At 38.0% G+C, this 20,878-nt stretch overlaps 1 protein-coding gene across 4 annotated transcripts in view; it reads right to left on the reverse strand.

Annotated features, from left to right (window-relative positions):
* The window catches only part of AP3B1 (adaptor related protein complex 3 subunit beta 1), a 155,669-nt gene that overhangs the window by 120,012 nt on the left and 14,779 nt on the right, over positions 1 to 20,878 (reverse strand). For all 4 annotated transcript variants that reach the window (XM_066180771.1, XM_066180772.1, XM_066180770.1 and 1 more), the window contains exons 3-6: positions 14,827 to 14,901; positions 9,488 to 9,583; positions 7,630 to 7,790; positions 2,349 to 2,415 (exon numbers count right to left, since the gene is read on the reverse strand). In XM_066180771.1, the coding sequence (XP_066036868.1) occupies positions 2,349 to 2,415; positions 7,630 to 7,790; positions 9,488 to 9,583; positions 14,827 to 14,901 (399 nt within the window). The remainder of the gene's footprint in view (positions 1 to 2,348; positions 2,416 to 7,629; positions 7,791 to 9,487; positions 9,584 to 14,826; positions 14,902 to 20,878) is intronic.

The following is a 20,878-nucleotide window of genomic DNA, read 5'->3' on the forward strand; positions in this document are numbered from 1 at the left end:
AGGCACCCTGACTGTCAGACAGGCAACAGGGGCTGCAAAAAGCTGAGACATACCACTTATCAAATACAGGCACTTCATAAGTCTATGACCAAAAGCTGTTGCTTTACAGTTTGGTCCCATTTGAAGAATTCCTATGGCAGCAAATGGAACTATTTTTTCTTTGGCAAGACTGCAAAACACTTTCTTAAAGGTGTTTGGTTTGTTTATAAATGTTGAAGGAGAGTTCTCTTTTAGGCGAAGTGTATGAAGTGCAGCTCCCCTTAAAGAATTCAAAAAGATGACTCAAATTAACACAAATTTCCCGAGGACGCAGCCTTATTAAACCTACAAAGTCACCAGCTTACGTACACACCAGTGCTTAAGGACCAGTACCTATAAGAAGCTGCGTCTCCTCCAATTTTAAAGGCCGAAACTAGCTAAAAATGGCAGTCTTGATTTCCCCACTGTGAGCAAATTGATGTTATCCAATTAGGGGCAAAGAATAAGCTTACTCAGATTGGAATTACCTGCCGATGAAATACTTGTGCACTATGTACATTCTGTTAGCAAATGTGGAGGTCTTCTGGGAACATTCAGTGGTACGTGATAAAAGATAACAACTTAAGGTAAAGCTCTGCCATGCCAGAGTAGTCCTTCCAAAGCTATGAAAGATTAGAGACTGATCCATTTCAGATCATGACAAGCTGTGGAGTCTGGGGTGGAAAAAGCACACTTTGGTAAATGCAGAATCTTGAAGAGAGATCTCTGTGTTTTCTTTCTGACATAATTATGCTTCTTATTACTTCCCAAACTAGCAAGACTTCTGAAGTTGAAATGTCAGCCCAGACTGGAATCAGGTCTTGCTTGGGAACAGACAAAGAAGGATCAGAGGGAGGAAAAAGTTGTAGTCTCCAAACAAACGCAGAAGACCCAAGTCTAGTCTATCATTTTTAGTGATTGCTTCAGCTGGTATCTTTATAAATATGATGTCCATTACTCAGTGTCACAGAAGCACCCAAATTCTAGCACAGACTAGGCAATGAGCCCATTATCTCCCTATAGTAATCCCAAATTCTTAGGAGATAAAAGATCCAAACCTACTCTATACTTTCTTCTTAAAGTAGATGTGTAAATGACTAGGCATGGGATAACCATTTACCATATGAGATAAGGCCTAGGAAACAGAGTACAAACTCAGGGATTTTTATAAAATACTTGAAGAACCACTGCAGGTGTAACTTCACACAAGCTCAAAGGCCTCTGTCAAGTCAAGCACAGATGCAGGCAGGAGACCTAACTGATTTACTGTTTGCTGAGCCACTAAGCTCTAACACACCTCTTCCAATAACCCATCAGTGGCAGTTGCAGGATGTCTTTTAGAGAACACCACCTTTTATGCTCTGAACACTTTGACTGTATTAGAACAATAAACAATGTATCAGAACATACAGTCCTAGGTGTCACAAAAACACTTGGCAAATAGCAGATGAAGCAACACACTATCTGGTACCTAGTAATACTTTCACTCAGTCATTAAACTAGTTAAACTAGTTAAACTAGTCATTAAACTTTCACTCAGTCATTAAACTAGTGGCCTGAAAAAGAAGAACATGAGAATGTTTTCATTTACAAATATGGTTTCTCTTTAAATCTAACTTTGATTTTTTTATCAATTACCTTTTTAGTTTACAAGTGGGAAACTTATTTGCAAAATAAAATGAAACAAAGTGTGTGACCATTGTGAGACATCCAGAAATTCATATGGAAAACCTGTAGCTTTATAGGGCAAGTAAAATATAACAGGAGTGTTAAATTTACAGAAATTATGCCAGAACATCTCTTATTTACCAGACTGGAAGTGGAAATACTGGTAAGAACAAACAACTGCACAGCAAATACAATTTTTTAACAACTATACATGCTCCAAGATAGATGGATGTCAATAGGCATGCTGTGCATCATACACAAGTAATTTATTCTTACAGTACTAGAAATTAATTGAAATTATCAAACTAATTTCCCAATGAAAAAGTGCATATAAAAATTTATAGATAAACCCTTGCACACTGATTCATATTATTATATAACTTTAATTTTCAAAATAAAGTTTAAAGAAGCATACATAAAACACATGCTAACAAAAACAATAATTAACCAACTCACGATTCAAGTAAAATTACATCTTACCAAAGGATAGTCACTATTACAGTCATACTATAAATGCATAAATACACAATGATACTTCTGTCTAAAAGCATACAAAATCACATTGGTAAGGGTTAGGAAAGTGTATTATTTACTGCTGAATGACAGTCTGGGGAGTAAACTCTTTAAAAATATATGTATGTGTCACAAAAACTGTTTCTTACCGTACTTCTATCCTTCAAAAGCTTTTCTATCACTTCAATCAACATTTCCTTTTGCTCTGGGTCAAGACTAGAAGGAAAAAATAAAATTGTTTTAACTAAGTTAGTCAGACATATCCAAAATTAAAGCAGGTTTGGATTTTTGACCTTTAGACACAAGCTAGGAACAAAGAACTTTGAAGAACCCCCTTCCAGAAAAATCAAGTATTCCAAAGAACTCACTGTAAAAGAACCTGAAAGTAAGTTAGGAGTATAAAATTGAATTGTAAATATTATTTTATCCTATATCTTTTATGTGTGTTCTATAGGAAACCTAAACTCCTAAAAAAACTAGCAAACTCCTATAAAAATTAGCATCTAAGAAACATTAAGAGAGACCAACCAACATAACAGAGAACTTGACTGAACTTCAGATGTTAAAGTGACAAGGCTCTCACTGCTTTTGCAGAAATGAATTTCAGCATGAATATAATTCAGCGGTGAATGAACATCAGGACAAAGAAGATCCATACTTTTATTATCTAATTATCAACATAAAGCTTCGAGTAAGACATTTCAACCACTTTCAAGTTAACCACTAATCTTAGTCAGAAGTATTGGAACTCAAAAATGTGGACATTGTATTCAAGTGTACCTCTACAAATCTGGTGTGCAAGCTAATGAAAAATAGACTGCTTGAAGTCCTACATAAATAGCAAAAGCTGAGGAAAAACAAAAGTTGCAAGCAACAACCTTTGTAGCATCTTTTCCTGTTATAAGAGCAGAGAAAAATTTGCCAGAGATATCCACTATTGTCAAACTTGCTTCTTATGCAAGTAAGGACAAACTTTTCACTCCAGCTGCTTCCTCTTCATGGATCTATAAAACATGGAAGAATTTAAAGCCAAGTCAAAAGAAAATAGAAACAGAAAGAGGGTACAAACAGCCATAGAGATGTGTAGTTCTATGCCTTTGAAAAGTCATTTCAACATGGATACAATTACGGATAATTGAGAGAGTATTTGGTCATTATTGCATACTTCAGTTTTAGTGCTGAGTGATAGACTGCCCTAATGCATAGTGTACCGTTCCAGGTACAGATTCACACAGTCATTATCTAGCTGAGTATTACTTCAGTAAGGTTCTAAGACCCAGCAATACTAGAACATGCAAAATGAGTTTGTTAGAAGCCACCATCACCATAAGCAACAAAACACATTGTTCCATAAGCACTTTTATGATCACCCTTCATTCCAGCTTCTATTTTTGTAAAGGAGTTTTACTGGATCTTCTGCCAAGGACCAAAACCTTCACAGGAAAAGCCAAAAGTCTTTCAAAAAGGTCTTATTTCAAATTTTTACGATTGGTAAAAAATTTAGAGAGAAAGGAATACTTAAAGCTAAAAAACTTGAGCAAAACAGGCTTTTTTTATGTGATCAAGAAAGTCTTCGGTAAGGGGTCCAATAACTGAATTTACAGCCACTCAATCCACTGTCCTGACATTTAAGATAAGGAAGGGACCATTTAAGAGAGAAAATAAAAGAAGAGGCCAAATAGGTCTCTGATTTGCTCCCATTACGGCATCTAGCACTAGAATGGAACCTACTAATAGTAGCGATGGGAAGTAGTCCTTCTCCAAATCTCACTGCAAACACAGTACAGTTTTCAACTGATAGACAGGAGCTACTAATATCTTTAAAATGCTCTCTCAAGTGAAATAAGCAAAACGTCTGACATCTTCAGTGAATAAATTACTTCAACATATCTGGCAATGTTGACTGCATTGGACACAAATGTTGCTGTTCAGACTGTGTCTGAAATCTTTTCTGTTTGATATGTAAGCTTCCTGCTGTTAGGATTAATTGAACTGCTAATATACAAGCTCTTCTAGAGGAGATATCCATCCAGACACCATGACACTAAATACGGGGAAGATGGGAGTATCAAACTTGCATCCAGAACCCTGACTAGAGCACTAACTGAAATACAGAACTATCTAACAGGCAGAGAAGCTACAAAAACCAAAAAGCAAATGTAGCAAACAGATGTATTATAATAAACTGTTAATACTTCTTACTCAAATGGTTGCAGAAGATGGAGTAGCTAGATGAAGGAGAGTGAGAGGTTTTTACCTCAAGAATCCATCCCCTTCAGGATTCTGATTCTAACCAACTTTTAGTATTCTGAAATTACTTATTTGTTGCAGTAGGTCAATAGTCAGCCCTGCCACTAATGTATGATCAGTACTGCTGAATTGCCTAGCTACCAGTCGTGAACTTTTTAAAACATCTATAAAGATGGCCTGATAACTACTACCTACTCTTACTTGCTGGCAAGCCAACTGGGTCTGCCTATGGGGGGGTAATTTGATAGCCTCTTCACCAGTTTCCAACACTGCTGCTTCTTACAGTGACTAAGAAAATTATACTTTCTCCCTTGGTTCCATGGTTAACTAGCACTATGAGATACTGCATTGGTACAAGTACGTTTTGAAAATGTGAAAATAAAAGTTCACATGCCTTTTATAAACAGCTCCCAAATCCTACTACTAAGATACAATTTTTAGCTTCAGCTCCACTTAGAAATAATCACGAAGCTTACTCTAGTCCAGGTAAGGAGAAATTTCCAGCTACAGCAGTTCAAAATCTTGCATTATGACACCTAGGATGCTTGCATGGAGTGAGCTTTTGAAGGATGCACCCTCTGAGGCCCTCTGAACCATTAAGGAAACCTTTATAGAACACCAGTTTCACTAGTTTTCCTTTGTTATGTAAGTTCCACGTTCATTTTACTATCACTAGGAATTAATGAAAAGTAGAAGGAGGTAAGGCCAGTTTCTCCAGATTCTGCTATCATGTTTTTTTATCATGTGCCCTACCTTTTACCATAAAATGTGTCTTTTATTGCATTTGCAGGGATAATTTCCATATGTTGCCACTGACACCATATAAGCACAGAATAACATATGAACCAGATATAAGAAAATATGTATATTATATTGGGAGATGCAATCATATCTGGAGATCAGATGACAGATGAAAGGTCATTTTTAATAGTTTAATTTCAGCATTTTCCAGTTTTGCACCAATTACCAATAAACTCTTTAATCTGCTTGTAAAATAAACTTCATTGTCATGAAGAGAAGAAATGGAGGCATCAATTTCAGTTAAAATTTTATGAAATAGCCTGCTGTCCAGATACTACCGTGCCTTTCTGCCACTAACAGACCATTTTCTCCTGCTGAAATCCTCCAAAGAGTTTTAATCCTATCAGAGAAAAAAAAAATCAGCAAAAAAAGGACATTCCATATACAGAGAATAATTCAGGCCAAAAGGTTTTGTGTACTGGAACCAGTTGCTAAGAAAAAATAAACTACTCAAATAGCAGGAAGAGACTTTAAATTCATTCTCTATTGTTAGGTTATGATAACAGGGCATCACATGACAGCACTCAGCTCACTAAAAAAACCCATAAAGATTACCAGAATGATGGAGTCCCTACCCAGACTTGTCAGAGAGCTGCCATGGAAAAGCCATCAGCCTCATGGTTCTGAAATGAACACACCATATGGCAGCATCTCCAGAGTAGCTTTACAACTTAGCGACATTACTAGTTACAGGGCTAAGACTTACTATGAATGCCAGTGAGACAAGACTTAATGTGGGATGTTTATGGGAGAAATGAAAGGCAGGGAAATGGAGGGATGTAAAAGATCTTGGAAGGAAAAAGAACAGGAAGAAATATAGGAAACAGGAAAACAAAGGGAGAGGTGCATAAAAGGAGCCAGTTGTATGCTTTGCTGCTCAGTACACTTACCTATCCATGCTGTGAACCCAATGACTACAGAGGCAGTCTCTACTGTGTGTTTATTTGTGATACAGAGTTAAACCATGGGATATACAGGCCTCTACAACTGCAGCACCAGCAGCCAGAGCAAGTATGTATATCACTGTGTGACTCCTGAGAATATCAAACCAGACTAGGTGGCTTGGGAAGCCAAGTATTGAAGTGGGGCCATAGATCCAGGCTGGACATACATCTGTGTGTCTGAGAGCAGTAACTGGAGATTTTGTCTACCAGATGGCCCAGGGGGTTCAGGCAAACTACTGGAGAAACTGTAAGGTCTGGAAGTTTATTGTGATACCCATTTGAGTGTCTCAATCTCTCTTTCTCTCCCCACTTCTTCTCCACTGAACTCAAGTGGAGATAAGAAGATATATGGGCTCCTTACAGCATAGTCTTAGTGCCTAAATCCAGATAACTGTGGGATTCATCAGTGTTCAAGCAAAAGAGTTGGGCATGTGTGCGTCTGACTGAGGGAATCTGTAGTAGGAAGCAGAGTTTTCAAGCACTGTGCATTTGTGTGTGCCATTGTCTGGGACACTGGGGATCAAAAGCCTGTTACTGGAAATACTGAGCCTCTAGGATTGTTATTGGGGATCCACATTGTACACATCCAGGCACACTCATGCATCTGTATACTCATCAGCCACAGTGCAACAGGTGAAGGCTGCTGGTGCTGGTATTGTCTGTATAACTGCTCATGTTTGACTCTGGTGATGTGTAGAGATGGCTGTGTGTATGTGTGTTGTATAAGCATCTGTATGTACCCACCACAAAACCATGTTCAGAGTTATGACTGGGTGGTTTAAAGGGGCGTGGAACTGCAGCAGCCTCAGGTTACCTGATTCAGAATCTCTAACATCTCTCAATCTCCACTTTTTGGCTTAGATGAAATGAAAGTGAAGTAGTTGAATAAATGCCTGGAGATGTTTTGCAAACGTACAGGTTCTGTTGACTTCCACCTCTGCAAACCAGTACCCATGTCTTTACAAGAACTCCTACACAGCAAGAGTTTCTAAAGTAGAAAGAGGAAGATCTGAAAGATTTGGACTTGCACAGATAGAATTTCTAGAAGTTAGCATTCTTCTGTCACATGTGCAGCAAAATACCTTCAGGCAAATGCCTGATGCAGGATGAAAGATACAGACCTGAAACAGTGAATTCATAGATTCTGAGAATACCCATCAAAACAGTTGCTACATAGATGAAAATAACTAGTAGATTAAAACACAAAATAGAGTGTATCAGTTTCCTTTTGTATCCCTTTATAGTTAACCGGTTAAGTCTAGCAAGCAAGAGAATTGCTTGAAATACAACCAAATCAGCTGAATGACAGAATGTCTACATCCACCCCATACTTTTAAAGAAATGGATCTGAGACATGCCAAATTCAGAGTAGTCTTTATTAACGTAGCCCACAATATCGCAACATTGCTTTTCAGTAACTGCCAGAATCACTTACCTGTACAGTTTTTGGATTGCATGGGCTGCATTTTTTCTCACATAAGGAGATAAATCAGAAGAGGCTTCCTTAATAGCAAGCATCATAATAGGGACAATAATTGGCACACGTATACTGGATAAAACTCTTAAAGCACTTGCACGGATTAACTGATTAGGATCCTAAAGAACAGGAGTAAAGGGGAGAAATAAAATAAGATAGTGCAGGAATAAATCATTAAATTCACTGCTGTGTTTACACTAATTAGTGACAACACATTAAAACACGTAAATCTAAGTCAGACTTGCAAGTGAAGGCCATGCTAATAAGAAAATGTGCCACATTTCACACAAAGAAATTTCCAAAACCAAAAAAAAGTAAAACAAATTAAGGAAGAGAGCATTAAACATTATGAAAATATGAAAAATTTACAAAGGAAAAGATTAACATAATGCAGTTTTCCAAACAAAATATGTTAATTATGGATGAAAAAGACTAATGTTTTATTTAATAATCTGATACCTTTGCTGCAATCCAAGTGGAATTCAGATATTCTGACACACTAGCTCAATTTTATTACTCATATTTATGAAATGTCAAATAAAAATGTTCTCAGTTGTGACATTCCCATTCAAGTTCCTGACAAAATATTCATTTTATACTTTCCTGCAAGATATAAACTGAAGCCAGTAACAAAAATAATTTTAAAGAACATGTCAAAATATCAGGGTAGATGTTTTTAAGACTTTTTTCAATTTCTTATCGTCTCTTCCTTTGCCCCAGTTCTTGAACAAAAGAAGGTAACCTCCCAAAGAACGTTTCTCCCAAGGGCTGAGAGCTGGCAACATACATTTTCAGACTAGTATTACATAATTACCACTTCATCTAAGATCTCCAAATTCCTACATCTCAGAAGCTTCTAAGTAGTAAGTATCTGGATGGCGAAAGCCCCTTATCTGACTGTTACGGGAAAAATATCTTGTTCCTACCAGAGTTTGCAAAGTTTATCTGCAGCCACTTAAGTTTAAAATAAAAAGCTCCTTCGATAGAGGGAGGTAAAAAAACCCTGCACACATAAAGCCAAATTGTAATCATTATGAAATGAGAAACAAAACATTATAAAAAATGAACACAGACCTACCTTTCATAGCAGGCTTAGTAATTTCTTTAGCTGCTGACAATCTCCACTAGTTTGGTGTCTACCCCCTTGCCACACCACCAGGGTTTTTTTGCTACTCAGCCACAACATTATCACTCCTCCTGCAGCTCTCAGTACCCACAGCTTTTAAAAGAGTTATGCCATAAGGAGTGCTCACTGCGCACATGTATCACAAAAATCATCGGATACAAAGTCATTTGAGCTCTAGCTTTTCATGGCAGTCAGAGATAGTGAAGGCAGTACATCTGACACTGGGATGAAAGTTCAAGAGAAGGGGGCAGAAAACCCTCTCGTCGATGTGGGATCCTCCCACAGCTACACAACCGGTGCTCTGACTGCAACATTTTCCAACAAGATGCAAGGTGTGGGTAAAGGAACATAGGTGATTCATGGTAATAACGGGGTTTTTTCCCATACAGACAAGTTATGATGAAATGAGGAGAGTCATTCCAGAAATTAAATGTTTGGCATGTGAATTTGAAAGCATCATTCTGCTGCTTTTCTTAAGTGAAGTAATTTTACTTCTTTCCAACTTACTTAGCTGCCTGACAAGATTTGAGATAGCAGAGAAAAACCTGGTCAGCCATGTAACTTAAAACTACTTTACTAGATGTAGATATTTACATGCATTCGTTTACCATATTACACTTACACAAATATTTTTATTTTTGAGCTACCAGCTCAGAATTCCCTATAAATTGTTATTTAGTAGTTACTCACTTTTAAAGCACGCTGGAAAGTGCTGATGGACAATAATGCTAGATCCTGCTGTTCCTCTGCATAGCGCATCAGATAAACGTACACAAGCTTTTTTATCTGGAAAGAAAAAAAACATACTGAACATCACTATGAGAAAGTTTTAGAATTCTATAAAACTATGTTCTGGATTTCACTTTTTTATCAACATTTTCCTCTTTGAAGAAAAGCTAATAGAACCCTGGAACACTCACGTGCTTCTCCAATGTCTTACGAAACACCTGAGGTGCTGCAATCCTACCTAATTAATGAAACAGTCAGATGAAGGCTAGTAACACAAACTTCTGCTTTATGCTATGAACTAGTAAATTAACAGTATAATAATCTAAGATGCTGACATGGGGAAACTGATCATTTGAGCGCACTTTTTTTATTTCTTATAGAAAACAGGTTAAAGTGTAATGGCCAAGAATTTCAACAAGTCCATTTTATTTTACCCTGAAACCCAAAATTAATTATTTTAACACATTTGAAAGTGAATATAACTTACAGCCAAATGTGGTAACTTACCCATCCCAAATCTGATTAAAAGAGCACTTACCTTGGGTGAAAACACAGGATGTTAGATTCACCTTTGCATGACAACAAGCACACATAAGATGCAATTTAAGCATACTACAAAGGATACAATGTCCAAAGATTAGAAAAACCTCAGTATGATTTTGGAGAGGAGGGCATTCAATTTAGTTCACTTTACTCCTCATACCCAGGAAGCAGTGAAAACATGTTTTTACATTTGAGTAGTAAACCCTGTTGGAGCTTATAATGGAAAATTCTGAAAGACCCTCAACTACAGCTGTGCTAATAATTACTGTCACTATCAGAAGATCTATCTTTGTGCCAATTCTGGCAAAGAAAACATAATATTAAATCACAGAAGGTTACACCATACTAAATTATTTCTTCGTTCAGCTATAGAGAAGTAGCAATCAACGTTGACCACAAGAGGCCTGTGCACTGAATGACTGCAGGTGTACAAAGAAAGCCTTCTTTCCTTGAAACCACTCTGTGACTGGAAATGGAAGCACTCAGAGCTTCATGACTACACTATTCTTTTACCATTTACCTTCATTCAATGTTAAAATGCTCTGTTCTATAAAGCTAATCATAACAGGGGCACATTAGGCCTGAGGAACAAAGGCAGATTTGTTTAATTAATTTATCAATATAAGCATATAAAAATCCATGAATTATTGATGAAGACTTATTTTTGTTCTATGCCATCAATGGTTTATTAGGTCACTTTTTGTATCCTTACCATCCACGACTTGACGCACATAACCAAGCTGAGGTCAGCATGCACTTACAACAAAAAAAATTGTAAGGCACTTCGGTAAACAATAAGATGCCCTCTGCTTCTCTTCAAATAAATTAACATGTTATACCACTTTTTCATCTCCACTTTTCTGCTTTAGAGCACTGAGTCCTGATTTAAAAAAACATACAGGAGCCATTTCTGGGCAGGAAATTCACATGGATACAAAGTCACAGAACTGCAGAATGCTCTGAGTTGGATGGGACCACAAGGATCATTGAAACCAACTCTTCAATGAATGGCCCATACAGGGAAGGAAGTTACAACTGTGGTGCTATTAGTACCATGCTCTAACCAACTGAACTACTCTCAGGCTTACTCAGTTAAATCAATGTATTTTATGCTGCTGCATTGCAGAAAATTATACAGACAGATTTGAGTAAGAACTTCTAGGTATAGGGAAAAAATTGGCAAAATATTTTCACGAAACAGGATCAATCTACTAAGAATCTGGCTTAATCAAGTAATTCCTCATAATTTCAGAAGCATGCTAAATCATGGACCATGGTAAACGTTCCTGAGACAGAAAAGGTCTAACTAGATGGCTGCAAGTACACCCACACTATGACCTAAACTTGTCAAGTAACTCAAATTGATAAAGCAATTTGTCAGATGGCTGAATGTTCTGATCTCTTTTCAGTTCAACAGTCTCTTCCTGCACAAATATCTAAGCATCAAGTGGTGGAAAAATGAGTAAGTAGGGAAGTTTAACTACAGCATAGAAGATAACATGTGAGTTCACACAACTGTCTATTTATTTTAAAATAAGAGAAACGGTCCATAAAATACAAACAGTGAAAGGCTTCTGCTAGTTATGTTCCATTACATGATAAGACCTCATCTTCACACCCACAAAGCATCCCCCCACAAGGGGGATGGAGGAATGTGTGCACACATTCTGCTCTAGCTTCTCCCAAGCCCATGACAGGAACCATCAGTTCAGAGATGCTTTAAACATCTCTGTTTAAAACACAGTAAGAGAAACACAGTAAGAGAAACACAGTAAGAGAAACACAGTAAGAGGGAAACCAAATTTAGGACTCAAGAGAAAGCATACCCTGTCATACTCCTCCCAGAACAACCTCAGGAGAGCTTCAGCTTCTATGCCCCCATGTTAAAACCACCAAGAGTCAACAAAGACGAGAGCACTTTTCAGACTGAAGGTGTTTTACATGTACAGAAATGGGACACAGACAAAAAGTATTTTAGACAAGATATGGGATGTTCTGGGGAAGAACTAAAGTGAAGGATAAGCAAGTGAAATCTACATGATCTGGAAAGGATTAAGTCAAGGAAAACCAGAGGGATAAGATGGCTGAACAGCTTCATAGTTGGTACATCTATCCTTCTGTTCCCTGCATGTGAATAGCACAATCTGTTGCATTGACTCATTAAATTTCATTTTCACTGTTTTCCTTGGCAAAGTACTCTTTATTCAGTGCGAAGATGCATTTACATGCCTGCAGCTACAATCAGTTCACAGGCTGGAGGGGTGCTGAGTGCATGGACACCAGCAACTGGAGGGACCAGAGTGAGGGGACTTAAGTATGACTGCAGCAACTGCAATGTGACACCAAGCCATAGGGATTTCTAAGTCCAAGGTGGCCAGCATCTGGAAGAAGTGAGGGTCTGGTGGCCAAAACCTAAGCTGGGACCACAGGCGATACAGTCCATGAGCATGTGTGTAACTGAAGAGACCAGAATATGTGAAACCAAGTACAGGCCAGTATGTCTGTGGTCCAGTGGCTGAAACGGGTGCAGGGGTACGAGTGCATCAAGCTGCACCAGCTGACAAGTAGGTGAAGTGGCCTGGGAAGGAATTAACTGTGGGTGTGAGCATCTAAAGGCAAGACCACAGGAGGAGCTGGCTATGGCATAGACCAGTGAAGTCCCATCCAGCTGCAAGGAAAACCCATTGCTTGTGGGTCTCTAGAAGCAAGAACCACGTTTTTTGTGCATCTCTTCAAGGGCATAAGCATGGGGGTTTAGACAGTAGAAGAGCAAGGAAGTTCTGGCCAGGTCCAGTTGTAGGTGTGCAGAGGTGCACACACCTGTGTGTCCAAGGGCAAATCCATGGGGGAGCAGGAGAGTCCTGGTTTAGAGGCATTCATATGTGTAAAGACGTACCAGCAAATGAAAAAGGGCTACAGCCTGACGGGCTCATATGTCCAGGTGCCATCAGCAGGGGTGACTGAGATGAACACTATATATATACACACATTCCCACTAGCAGATCATCTTGAACTGCCAAGCTGATGGTGCTGTTTGTGTTCACCTGAATAGCCTGGGACAATTTACCTGGTTGCCTCTGTACATACATATTTGCTCTGTATATAAATAGATACAGTATTTATGTGTATGCACACACCTACCATGGACACAGTCTCAGCTTCACCACTGGTTGGGCTTAAAGCCTGGAACTGGGACAGTCTTGCCTCTATCAGACTAGAGGTTCCAACCCTAACAGTTAAAAACACTCCAGATGAATAATAAAGTTTAAGGTACTCCTCCCTGTGTAAGGTTTCCATGTACAAAATTGGACTAAAGACTACTCATAACTTACAAACACAAATTGCAGTGGAACAGAATATTTAACTAATCTGTTTTCTCGTACCATATCTTTTTGCTGCCCATTACTAAAAGTACAAGTACAACTTCTAAAATTATTTTAATACAGTAAGTTCCTGAAAGACTCTGAATTTGCATCTTTGCACACTTACACATCCTTGACTTATCAGGGCTCAATATTTGGCCTTGGCCAAATATATCCACTCTCTCAAAGAACAAAAAAACCCAGTCTTCAAAGTAGTAACTAAAAAAGAATAATTTCTTTAAAGCTAAAATTGAACTCAAACTTGACTATTACTATCCATTCATGTAAATATGGAAGAAAACTGATATTTTATCCATTATATCATGGCATGTTAGAGTGAGAAAGGAGTTTGCTGATGCCATTATTATAGGAAATATAATCTTCAGTGCCACAAGCCAGAGGGAACAAATATTTTTGTTCCCATTAATAATAAAGGCTGAAGACGACATATAAAAATAATAAAGGCGTTTTCAGAAGAACTGAAGCATGCATTCAAATGACTTCTCTCCTTAAAACCCAATACTTCAAACAACTGTTGTCCACATTTTTCAAAAATTACAATCCTGAGCAGTAGGAAGTAACTAAAGTCACTGTATGTTCATTCTACTTTCATCAAACTGATGCTTGTTAAAGCACCATGAGGTCTCAAACTACAAACTTACAGATGCTATTTTTATCGAAATCTCATTTGTCAAGTCAACTATAACTCTGACACTTCTGCAGGGAAGCTGTCAGTGTATGCACAGTAATGCTAGTGAGCATCGGAGCTACATTTTCTACATACGCCCTGTGGTTATACAACAGTAACCCTGTGGATTTAAACACATCATCGTTTAACACAACTGCCAGTTTTTAGCATTCTGGAAATATATTTTCACTGATTTACACTACTCCAAGATGGATTTTTTCCCATGCTTTCTTATGAGAAACAACAACAACAAAAAATACAGAAGCAAGCTACTTGGTGTCTAATAACGCCCAATACAGATGCAAGAACACACTTTTTTTTTTTTTAACCCAGCCATTACCTTTCAGCTTTGATCTGCAACAGACATTTAAAAATACAATGTAGCACAGACCCAAGCTTTGCAAAAAGCACCACACTTCAAACAAACTCCAATAACTTTCCTCAACTACCACCACACTACACAAACTTTCTAAAATTAAGTAGTTTTTTTAAAATGTAAAGAGCTAGTATTCCTTTCTCCAAATCACCCAGTGGGTTTCCTTAGTTTATGCATAAAATTATCATAATGCCACTATTGAAATAAACTCCTAAAAAGTTTCATTAATGATACTAGAGATTTATGCTTTATGTTGAAGTCTAACACAACTAGATAAAATTTTCATAAACAGATTTTCCATAACAGTATGTTTAACAAGTGAGAGGAATACCTCAATATTTTTACTGGCAACATTCTTTACAACAGCAGGAAACAGCTCAGAAGCATTTTTTCCCTTTGCAATCATCTGAAAAAAAAAAAAAAAAGAGACAAATCTTAGTAATGTAACAATATAATTTATTAAAATGTGGTTTGGGTTCTGTTGCTTTATTACAGATATGAATTTCAAATCTCATTTCTATGAAATCAAGGATAAAGATGTGGGTTTTTCTTAATTATTAGACCTTACAGCACACAATCCATACAATAAAAATCTTGCTTGCTGGCTGGTAATGAGTTTGCTGGAGCGATATTCATGAACTGGACTTTAACATACAAGACAGCAAATAATTTTTAATGCTTTCAAAATTACTAAAAACAAAGATGTTCCTAATCCAAAAAGCCCTGCAGAATTACCTTCCCAGAATTGGGGTGGGAAAAAAAAGGCACCAAACAAAATCCAAGAAGTTATACAAGTTTAAGTCCCGCTCCTTTTCCCTGGAACAACTGTGGTTTGCAACAGAACCAAGGCGAAAAATAAAAAAAACCACCACGCTTTAAAAACAAAACAAAGTTATTTTCCATAGCAAGTTAAACCCAGAAGGCCATTAAGTGTTTATACAGAACAGAAAAGAATATACAAAAGCCACACAGTAAAAGCAAGATCAATCAACCCACCAACTTTTTTCTTTTAAAGGAAGTTCTTATGTTTGATCATGAACAAGGCATGTCACAAACAATAAAACTATCACAATAAAGATCATAAACATCAAAACCCTGGCTTAGCTTCAGTTCTTGTACAAACAGCTAAAGAAGGAAGTTATTTGTAGGAAACTAGGTACATAAGAAGGAATAAAATACTTCCATATATATTATATCTGCACAATGTTCTGCTTAGATATAGAATGTCTTGCAGTACTTTATGTCTAAACTGCAAACCCTGGAATTTCAGGATCATGTTACAGGAAGTTACACCAAGTTCAGCGCTGCTGAATACAGACCCAAAGCATTCCCAGCTCTTAAGAATCTGCATGTCTTGCTCAAAGACAAGATTCAGTCAGCCAAACATCAAGTTAACCAGAAAACACAAAATCACACTAAGAAATCATAGAATTTTACCTTTAAATAGACCTTTAAAAGTCATCAAGTTCCTGCAGTAAGCAGGAACATCTTCAAGATGTTCACAGATTAGGTTGCTCAAATGCCTGTCACTGAATGTTTCCAAGGATGGGCTATTCACCATCTCTCTGGGCAACGTGTCCCAGTGTTTCACCACCATCATTGCAAAATATTCCTTGTCTTTCCGTTTAAAACCATCCCCCCTCACTCAGTCAGCACAGGCCCTACTGGAAAGTCTCTCTCCAGCTTTCACATAGGCTCCTTTACGTACTGGAAGGTGCTATCATGTCTCCCCAGAACCTTCTCTTCTTCAGGCTGAATAACCCCAACTCTCTCAGCCTGTCCTCACAGTAGAGGTGCTCCAGCCCTCAGATCCCTTTTGTGGCCTGCTCTGGACCCACTCTAACGTGTCTGTTTTTCCTGTCCTGAGAACTGCAGAACATTATGTAGCTCTTCAGGCTGGGACTCTGGTACAAGAGTTGAGTAGAGGTGCATAATCATCTTCCTCAACCTGCTGGCCACATTTCCAGGGCTATTAGCAAACATTGTCAGCTCAAAACCACCATTTCATCCACCAGCGCGTCCAAGTTCTTCTTGTCAGAGCTGTTCTCGATCCCTTCATCCACCAGTCTGCGCTGATACTGGGGGCTGCCCTGACCCAAGGGCTGCACCTTGTACTTGACCTTGTTGTGAGGGTCCACATCACAACTTTGTCCAGATCCCTCTGGATGGCACTCCATCCCTCACACACGTCAAACGCACCACGCAGCTTTGTGTTGCTTGCAGATTTGGTGAAGGTGCACTCAACCCCACTTTTTATGTCTTTAATGAAGATATCAAACAGTACTGGTCCCAGTACAGACCCCCGAGAGGCACCCCTTGTCACCGATATCCATTGGGGTCCAACATACATAAGCAACAACAAATATTCAGGGATCCAATAAAAAAACAAGAGTTCTGCAGCTACAGTTACTCCTGTCCATAACCACTGCATTCTGACCATTACTTAACATTATACAGCTGATTAAACTTCATATTCTCCAGTCACAGATCTGTTTTTTTCCTTGACAAAACACATCAAAAGCATGAAGAATTAGGATCTCATGCAACAAAAGCAAGAACACGCAAAGGCAGGCAACACCTGGTAAACTGCTGTCGATCTAAACCAAGACAACTGCATATTCTGAGAAGCTTAGAAGAAGGATGCTGGAAAGAAGAAAGAAGGCACCTGTAGTTCAAGCTATTACTCAGTCTTTGAAAAGGGTGTAAGAGCAGCTGCCCAGCATGACACTTTGATCTAACCCATTTAACATCTTGAACTGCTTATTGCACCTGTATTAAAACACAGGAAGTGACACAAGCACTGTGAAAAAGCAAGCACAATAAATGAGTTCCAAGGGGTTTTTAACTAAGACTCTAAAATCAATTTACTGCTTTCAGGACATGAGGATCTCCACAATAAATGCCAAATTCAGAATGACAAGGTAGAACTTGGCAACAAGACGCCTTGCAGAGAAGTAAGACAGAATGAAAAATTATCATCTTATCTTGGTGCAACAGAAGCTACAATACTCAAAAACAAGGATGATCCTCAGACCTTCCTGACAGACTGCAATGGTATGACTCTATGCATTACTGGGATTATTTAACTGTATTAGCTCCAGTGTACCATGTAAATATGTATTTAGGGTCTTTTAAAAGAGTATTTTCATTCATTATTGCATAACGATTCGTGTAGCTCCTCCTTAGCTCATGGATCATTAACCTGAAAGAATGTAATGATTCTTTACAAGACTAAGGTCTATCAGGTCATTTTTGTAGCTGTGCCTAGACAATCCTCCATTTGTGTTGTCTTATACACCTGGAGTTTCTGCACAAAAACTTTCATTCTAGCAAAAGTGCTGTGTAACGTCAAGATTCACTAACATGTACTCGTTTTTTTCCATGTGAGAGACACACAGACATGGATGATACTCCCTGAGGGAAATCAGGCATGTGACTGTTTCCTAAACTTATGTTCTGAAACTCTCAAGAGTGAAATTCTACTGATTTTTCCACAGAAATTCAAACCGGTTTCAAGATCTGGTGCTGGCTGTTGTAATATCAGTGAATGTTTTAAAAGAAATATTAGCTTTATGTTTTCATGCATATAGTAGAATATGTATATACAAAAAATTATTTCTAAACCAGCAGAGCTGTTCATATTCTTCCAAAGGTTACAATTCTTTTATTGCATGCATATAGAGGAAGAAACATACAAAATAACACACTGATTTTAAAAAAAAAAAGTCATTGATCATGAATGCCATATTTTAGCTGAAAATAGGCTTAGGTACTTTCATGCATAAGGGAGAACTGAAAAGATCAAAACTAGACTACTTCTGTGCTTGAAGTTATATTGTTTCAAGTCACTCTGTGGAAGACAGATTTGGTTTTCTTTGTAATGAATCTTCTCCCCAGGAGAAAGTTTGCAAACCACCCCAAAGGAGGAAGCAGCCACCAAAACTGCCATAACCAGCATTCTCCCGCTACTTCTCTATCATGCCTATATAAACAAATGAAGGTTTAGCCTCTTAAAGTCTACTAAAATATTAAGAAAACTGTTGGTATCACAGAATTATAGTCACACAGAACAGTTTAGATTGGCAGGGACCTTAAAGACTACCCCCTCTTCCATAGGGACACCTTACTGAGCATCTCCCCTGTGAGGACAGGCTGAGAGAACTGGGATTGCTCAGCCCAGAGAAGAGAAGGCTCTGGGGAGACCTTATAGCACCTTCCAGTATGTAAAGGGGGCTAAAAGAGAGCTGGAGAGGGACTTCTATAAGGGTATGTAATGATAGGACAAGGGATAACAGCTTTAAGCTGACAGTGGGTGGGTTTACACTAGATGTTAGGAGAAAATCATTGTGAGGCTGGTGAGGCAGTAAAACAGGTTGGCCAGAGAAGTTGTGGATTCTGTATGCAGTTTTATCAGCTATCTAAAACTTTGAAAATAAGCATTCCAATGAGACATGTTTAACAATACTCTGACAACAGAATTCCTTTTTCCTCTAATAATAAGGCTGGAGGAAGCCTTTCATCTCTGAAAAACACATCCCTGAGAGATGTAAGCTCCTCTCTGTATGTAAGCACAGAAGCACTTTTGTGCTCCACAAGAATATTATCACCACTGTTCCAAGGCCTCAAGCTCATATTGTGCAATGTTCCAGTCCTAACCTTTAAAGCTCATTGTTTGAGTTTTTAATGTCGGTGTCAGGTGTCTTGTATGAAACACACTTTAAACATAGCACAGGAAACAGCAAATACCTTGAAGATATGAAACAAACAGAAAACAGAGGATCCAGCAAATCAAACTACTCACTTGTGGTTAAGTAATGGTCAGCCTTACAAGCTAAAAGGCTGTTTGAACTTTAAGCAGCAGCTGAGCAAGGGAGGAATATCCAAAAATCAGAAGGTGCCCACTGTCATTTGGGGAAGTAGTGCACTTCCCACAGTGCACAGAACAGAAAGAGAAACCAAGGAACAATGAACTTTAAAAAGGACAGAAATCTGGTAACTGGAGAGAACTGTCAGAATTGGAAAATGGAGGAGCAGAAGAAGGAATGTGTCCAATTATTTCTGCCTTACCTTGCTGAAGACCTCCTGAGCCACTTAACCTAAGTCCATCAAGGATCACACCTAACTACACATCTCCAGCTTCACAGTATCACACACTTTCAGAAAATTAAAGAAGCCATTCAACTTTTGAACGTTCAGCAGCAGCAGGTATTTAAAATCAGTGAGTTTGCTCATTGCATACTCATTTGTAGTGACTGCAGTTTCGTAGAAAAAAAGGAAAATTAAAAAAAAAAAGTAAAGCCTTGGTTTAAAAATTAAAGCTGATTCATTTTAATGTTTTCTAATTCCCCCATATACATATGTACACACCTACATTCAGTTACAACAGTTTCCAAATACAGATAAAGACTTGGCCAGCTTTTTAAAAAAGAAAACCAAGGGAGCAAGGGGCAACTTGCCACAACTCTCCTGTCCACAGTAATAACCAGAAATAAAAGAGATCTCTTCTGAGGGACACAGAAGAATCTAAGTTTACCATGCCACTTATAGAGGTCATGATTTTTGGAACAGCTCATCTGTATGCCAGATTGGTAAAACCCTTGAGTAATCCTCCATCATGTTGGAGAAGATGAATCAAAAAACCTTTCCAAATCCAAAGAAAGACATTATGAAGTTACAGTTGACAGGTTATCCAGATCTCACAGATAACTGGTGTCTCTGGCAGGACTAAGGGATTACAGGCAAAAAGACAACCATCCTGAGTAAAATTCTCATCACTGGAAACCATCGTGAAGGGAGAAGAAGCCAGGTCTGGAGTCAGAGGAAAGAACCCAATCACATGATACCACCTGTGCCTACTCACTTCAGTACATACTTTGGCAGGATTAAGCATGCAAAAACCAAGCAAAACAAAAAAGCATATCCAGAGTAGACTGAAGAAACAACAGGAAACAAATTCAAAAGCCCCAAAACAAAGAAGTCAAGTGGACACCAAACAATCTTCCAAAGTACATTCTTCCCATACTTTTAAGAAGAAATAAAGGGATACTATCAACTTCATTATGTTTTTGTTTAAATCCTATGTTTATAAGGTTTAAACATACAAAGGCATTAAACATTATCTAATCACCTCTATGGGTACACATTCACCTGAAATACATAATCAAATATTCAGGCATCACGCTTGATCAAAAAAGAAAAACCTCACACAATTTAATAAAATAAAAATAGTAAATACAACTTGTCATTTTATTTCTGCAAATTTTTGTTGTTTCCAGTCTGACAAATTTGAAGCTTCTCTTCAGGAGCCATTTCCTACTCAAGGTCTCACTGAAAATAGTTGTTTATAGGCATACTGCCATTGTAACATAAATATTTTAAAAGCA

Source organism: Chamaea fasciata, unplaced genomic scaffold (assembly GCF_029207755.1).
Source record: "Chamaea fasciata isolate MVZ Bird 193981 ecotype frontalis unplaced genomic scaffold, bChaFas1.0.hap1 SCAF_4, whole genome shotgun sequence".
Classification (NCBI taxonomy): Eukaryota; Metazoa; Chordata; class Aves; order Passeriformes; family Sylviidae; genus Chamaea; species Chamaea fasciata.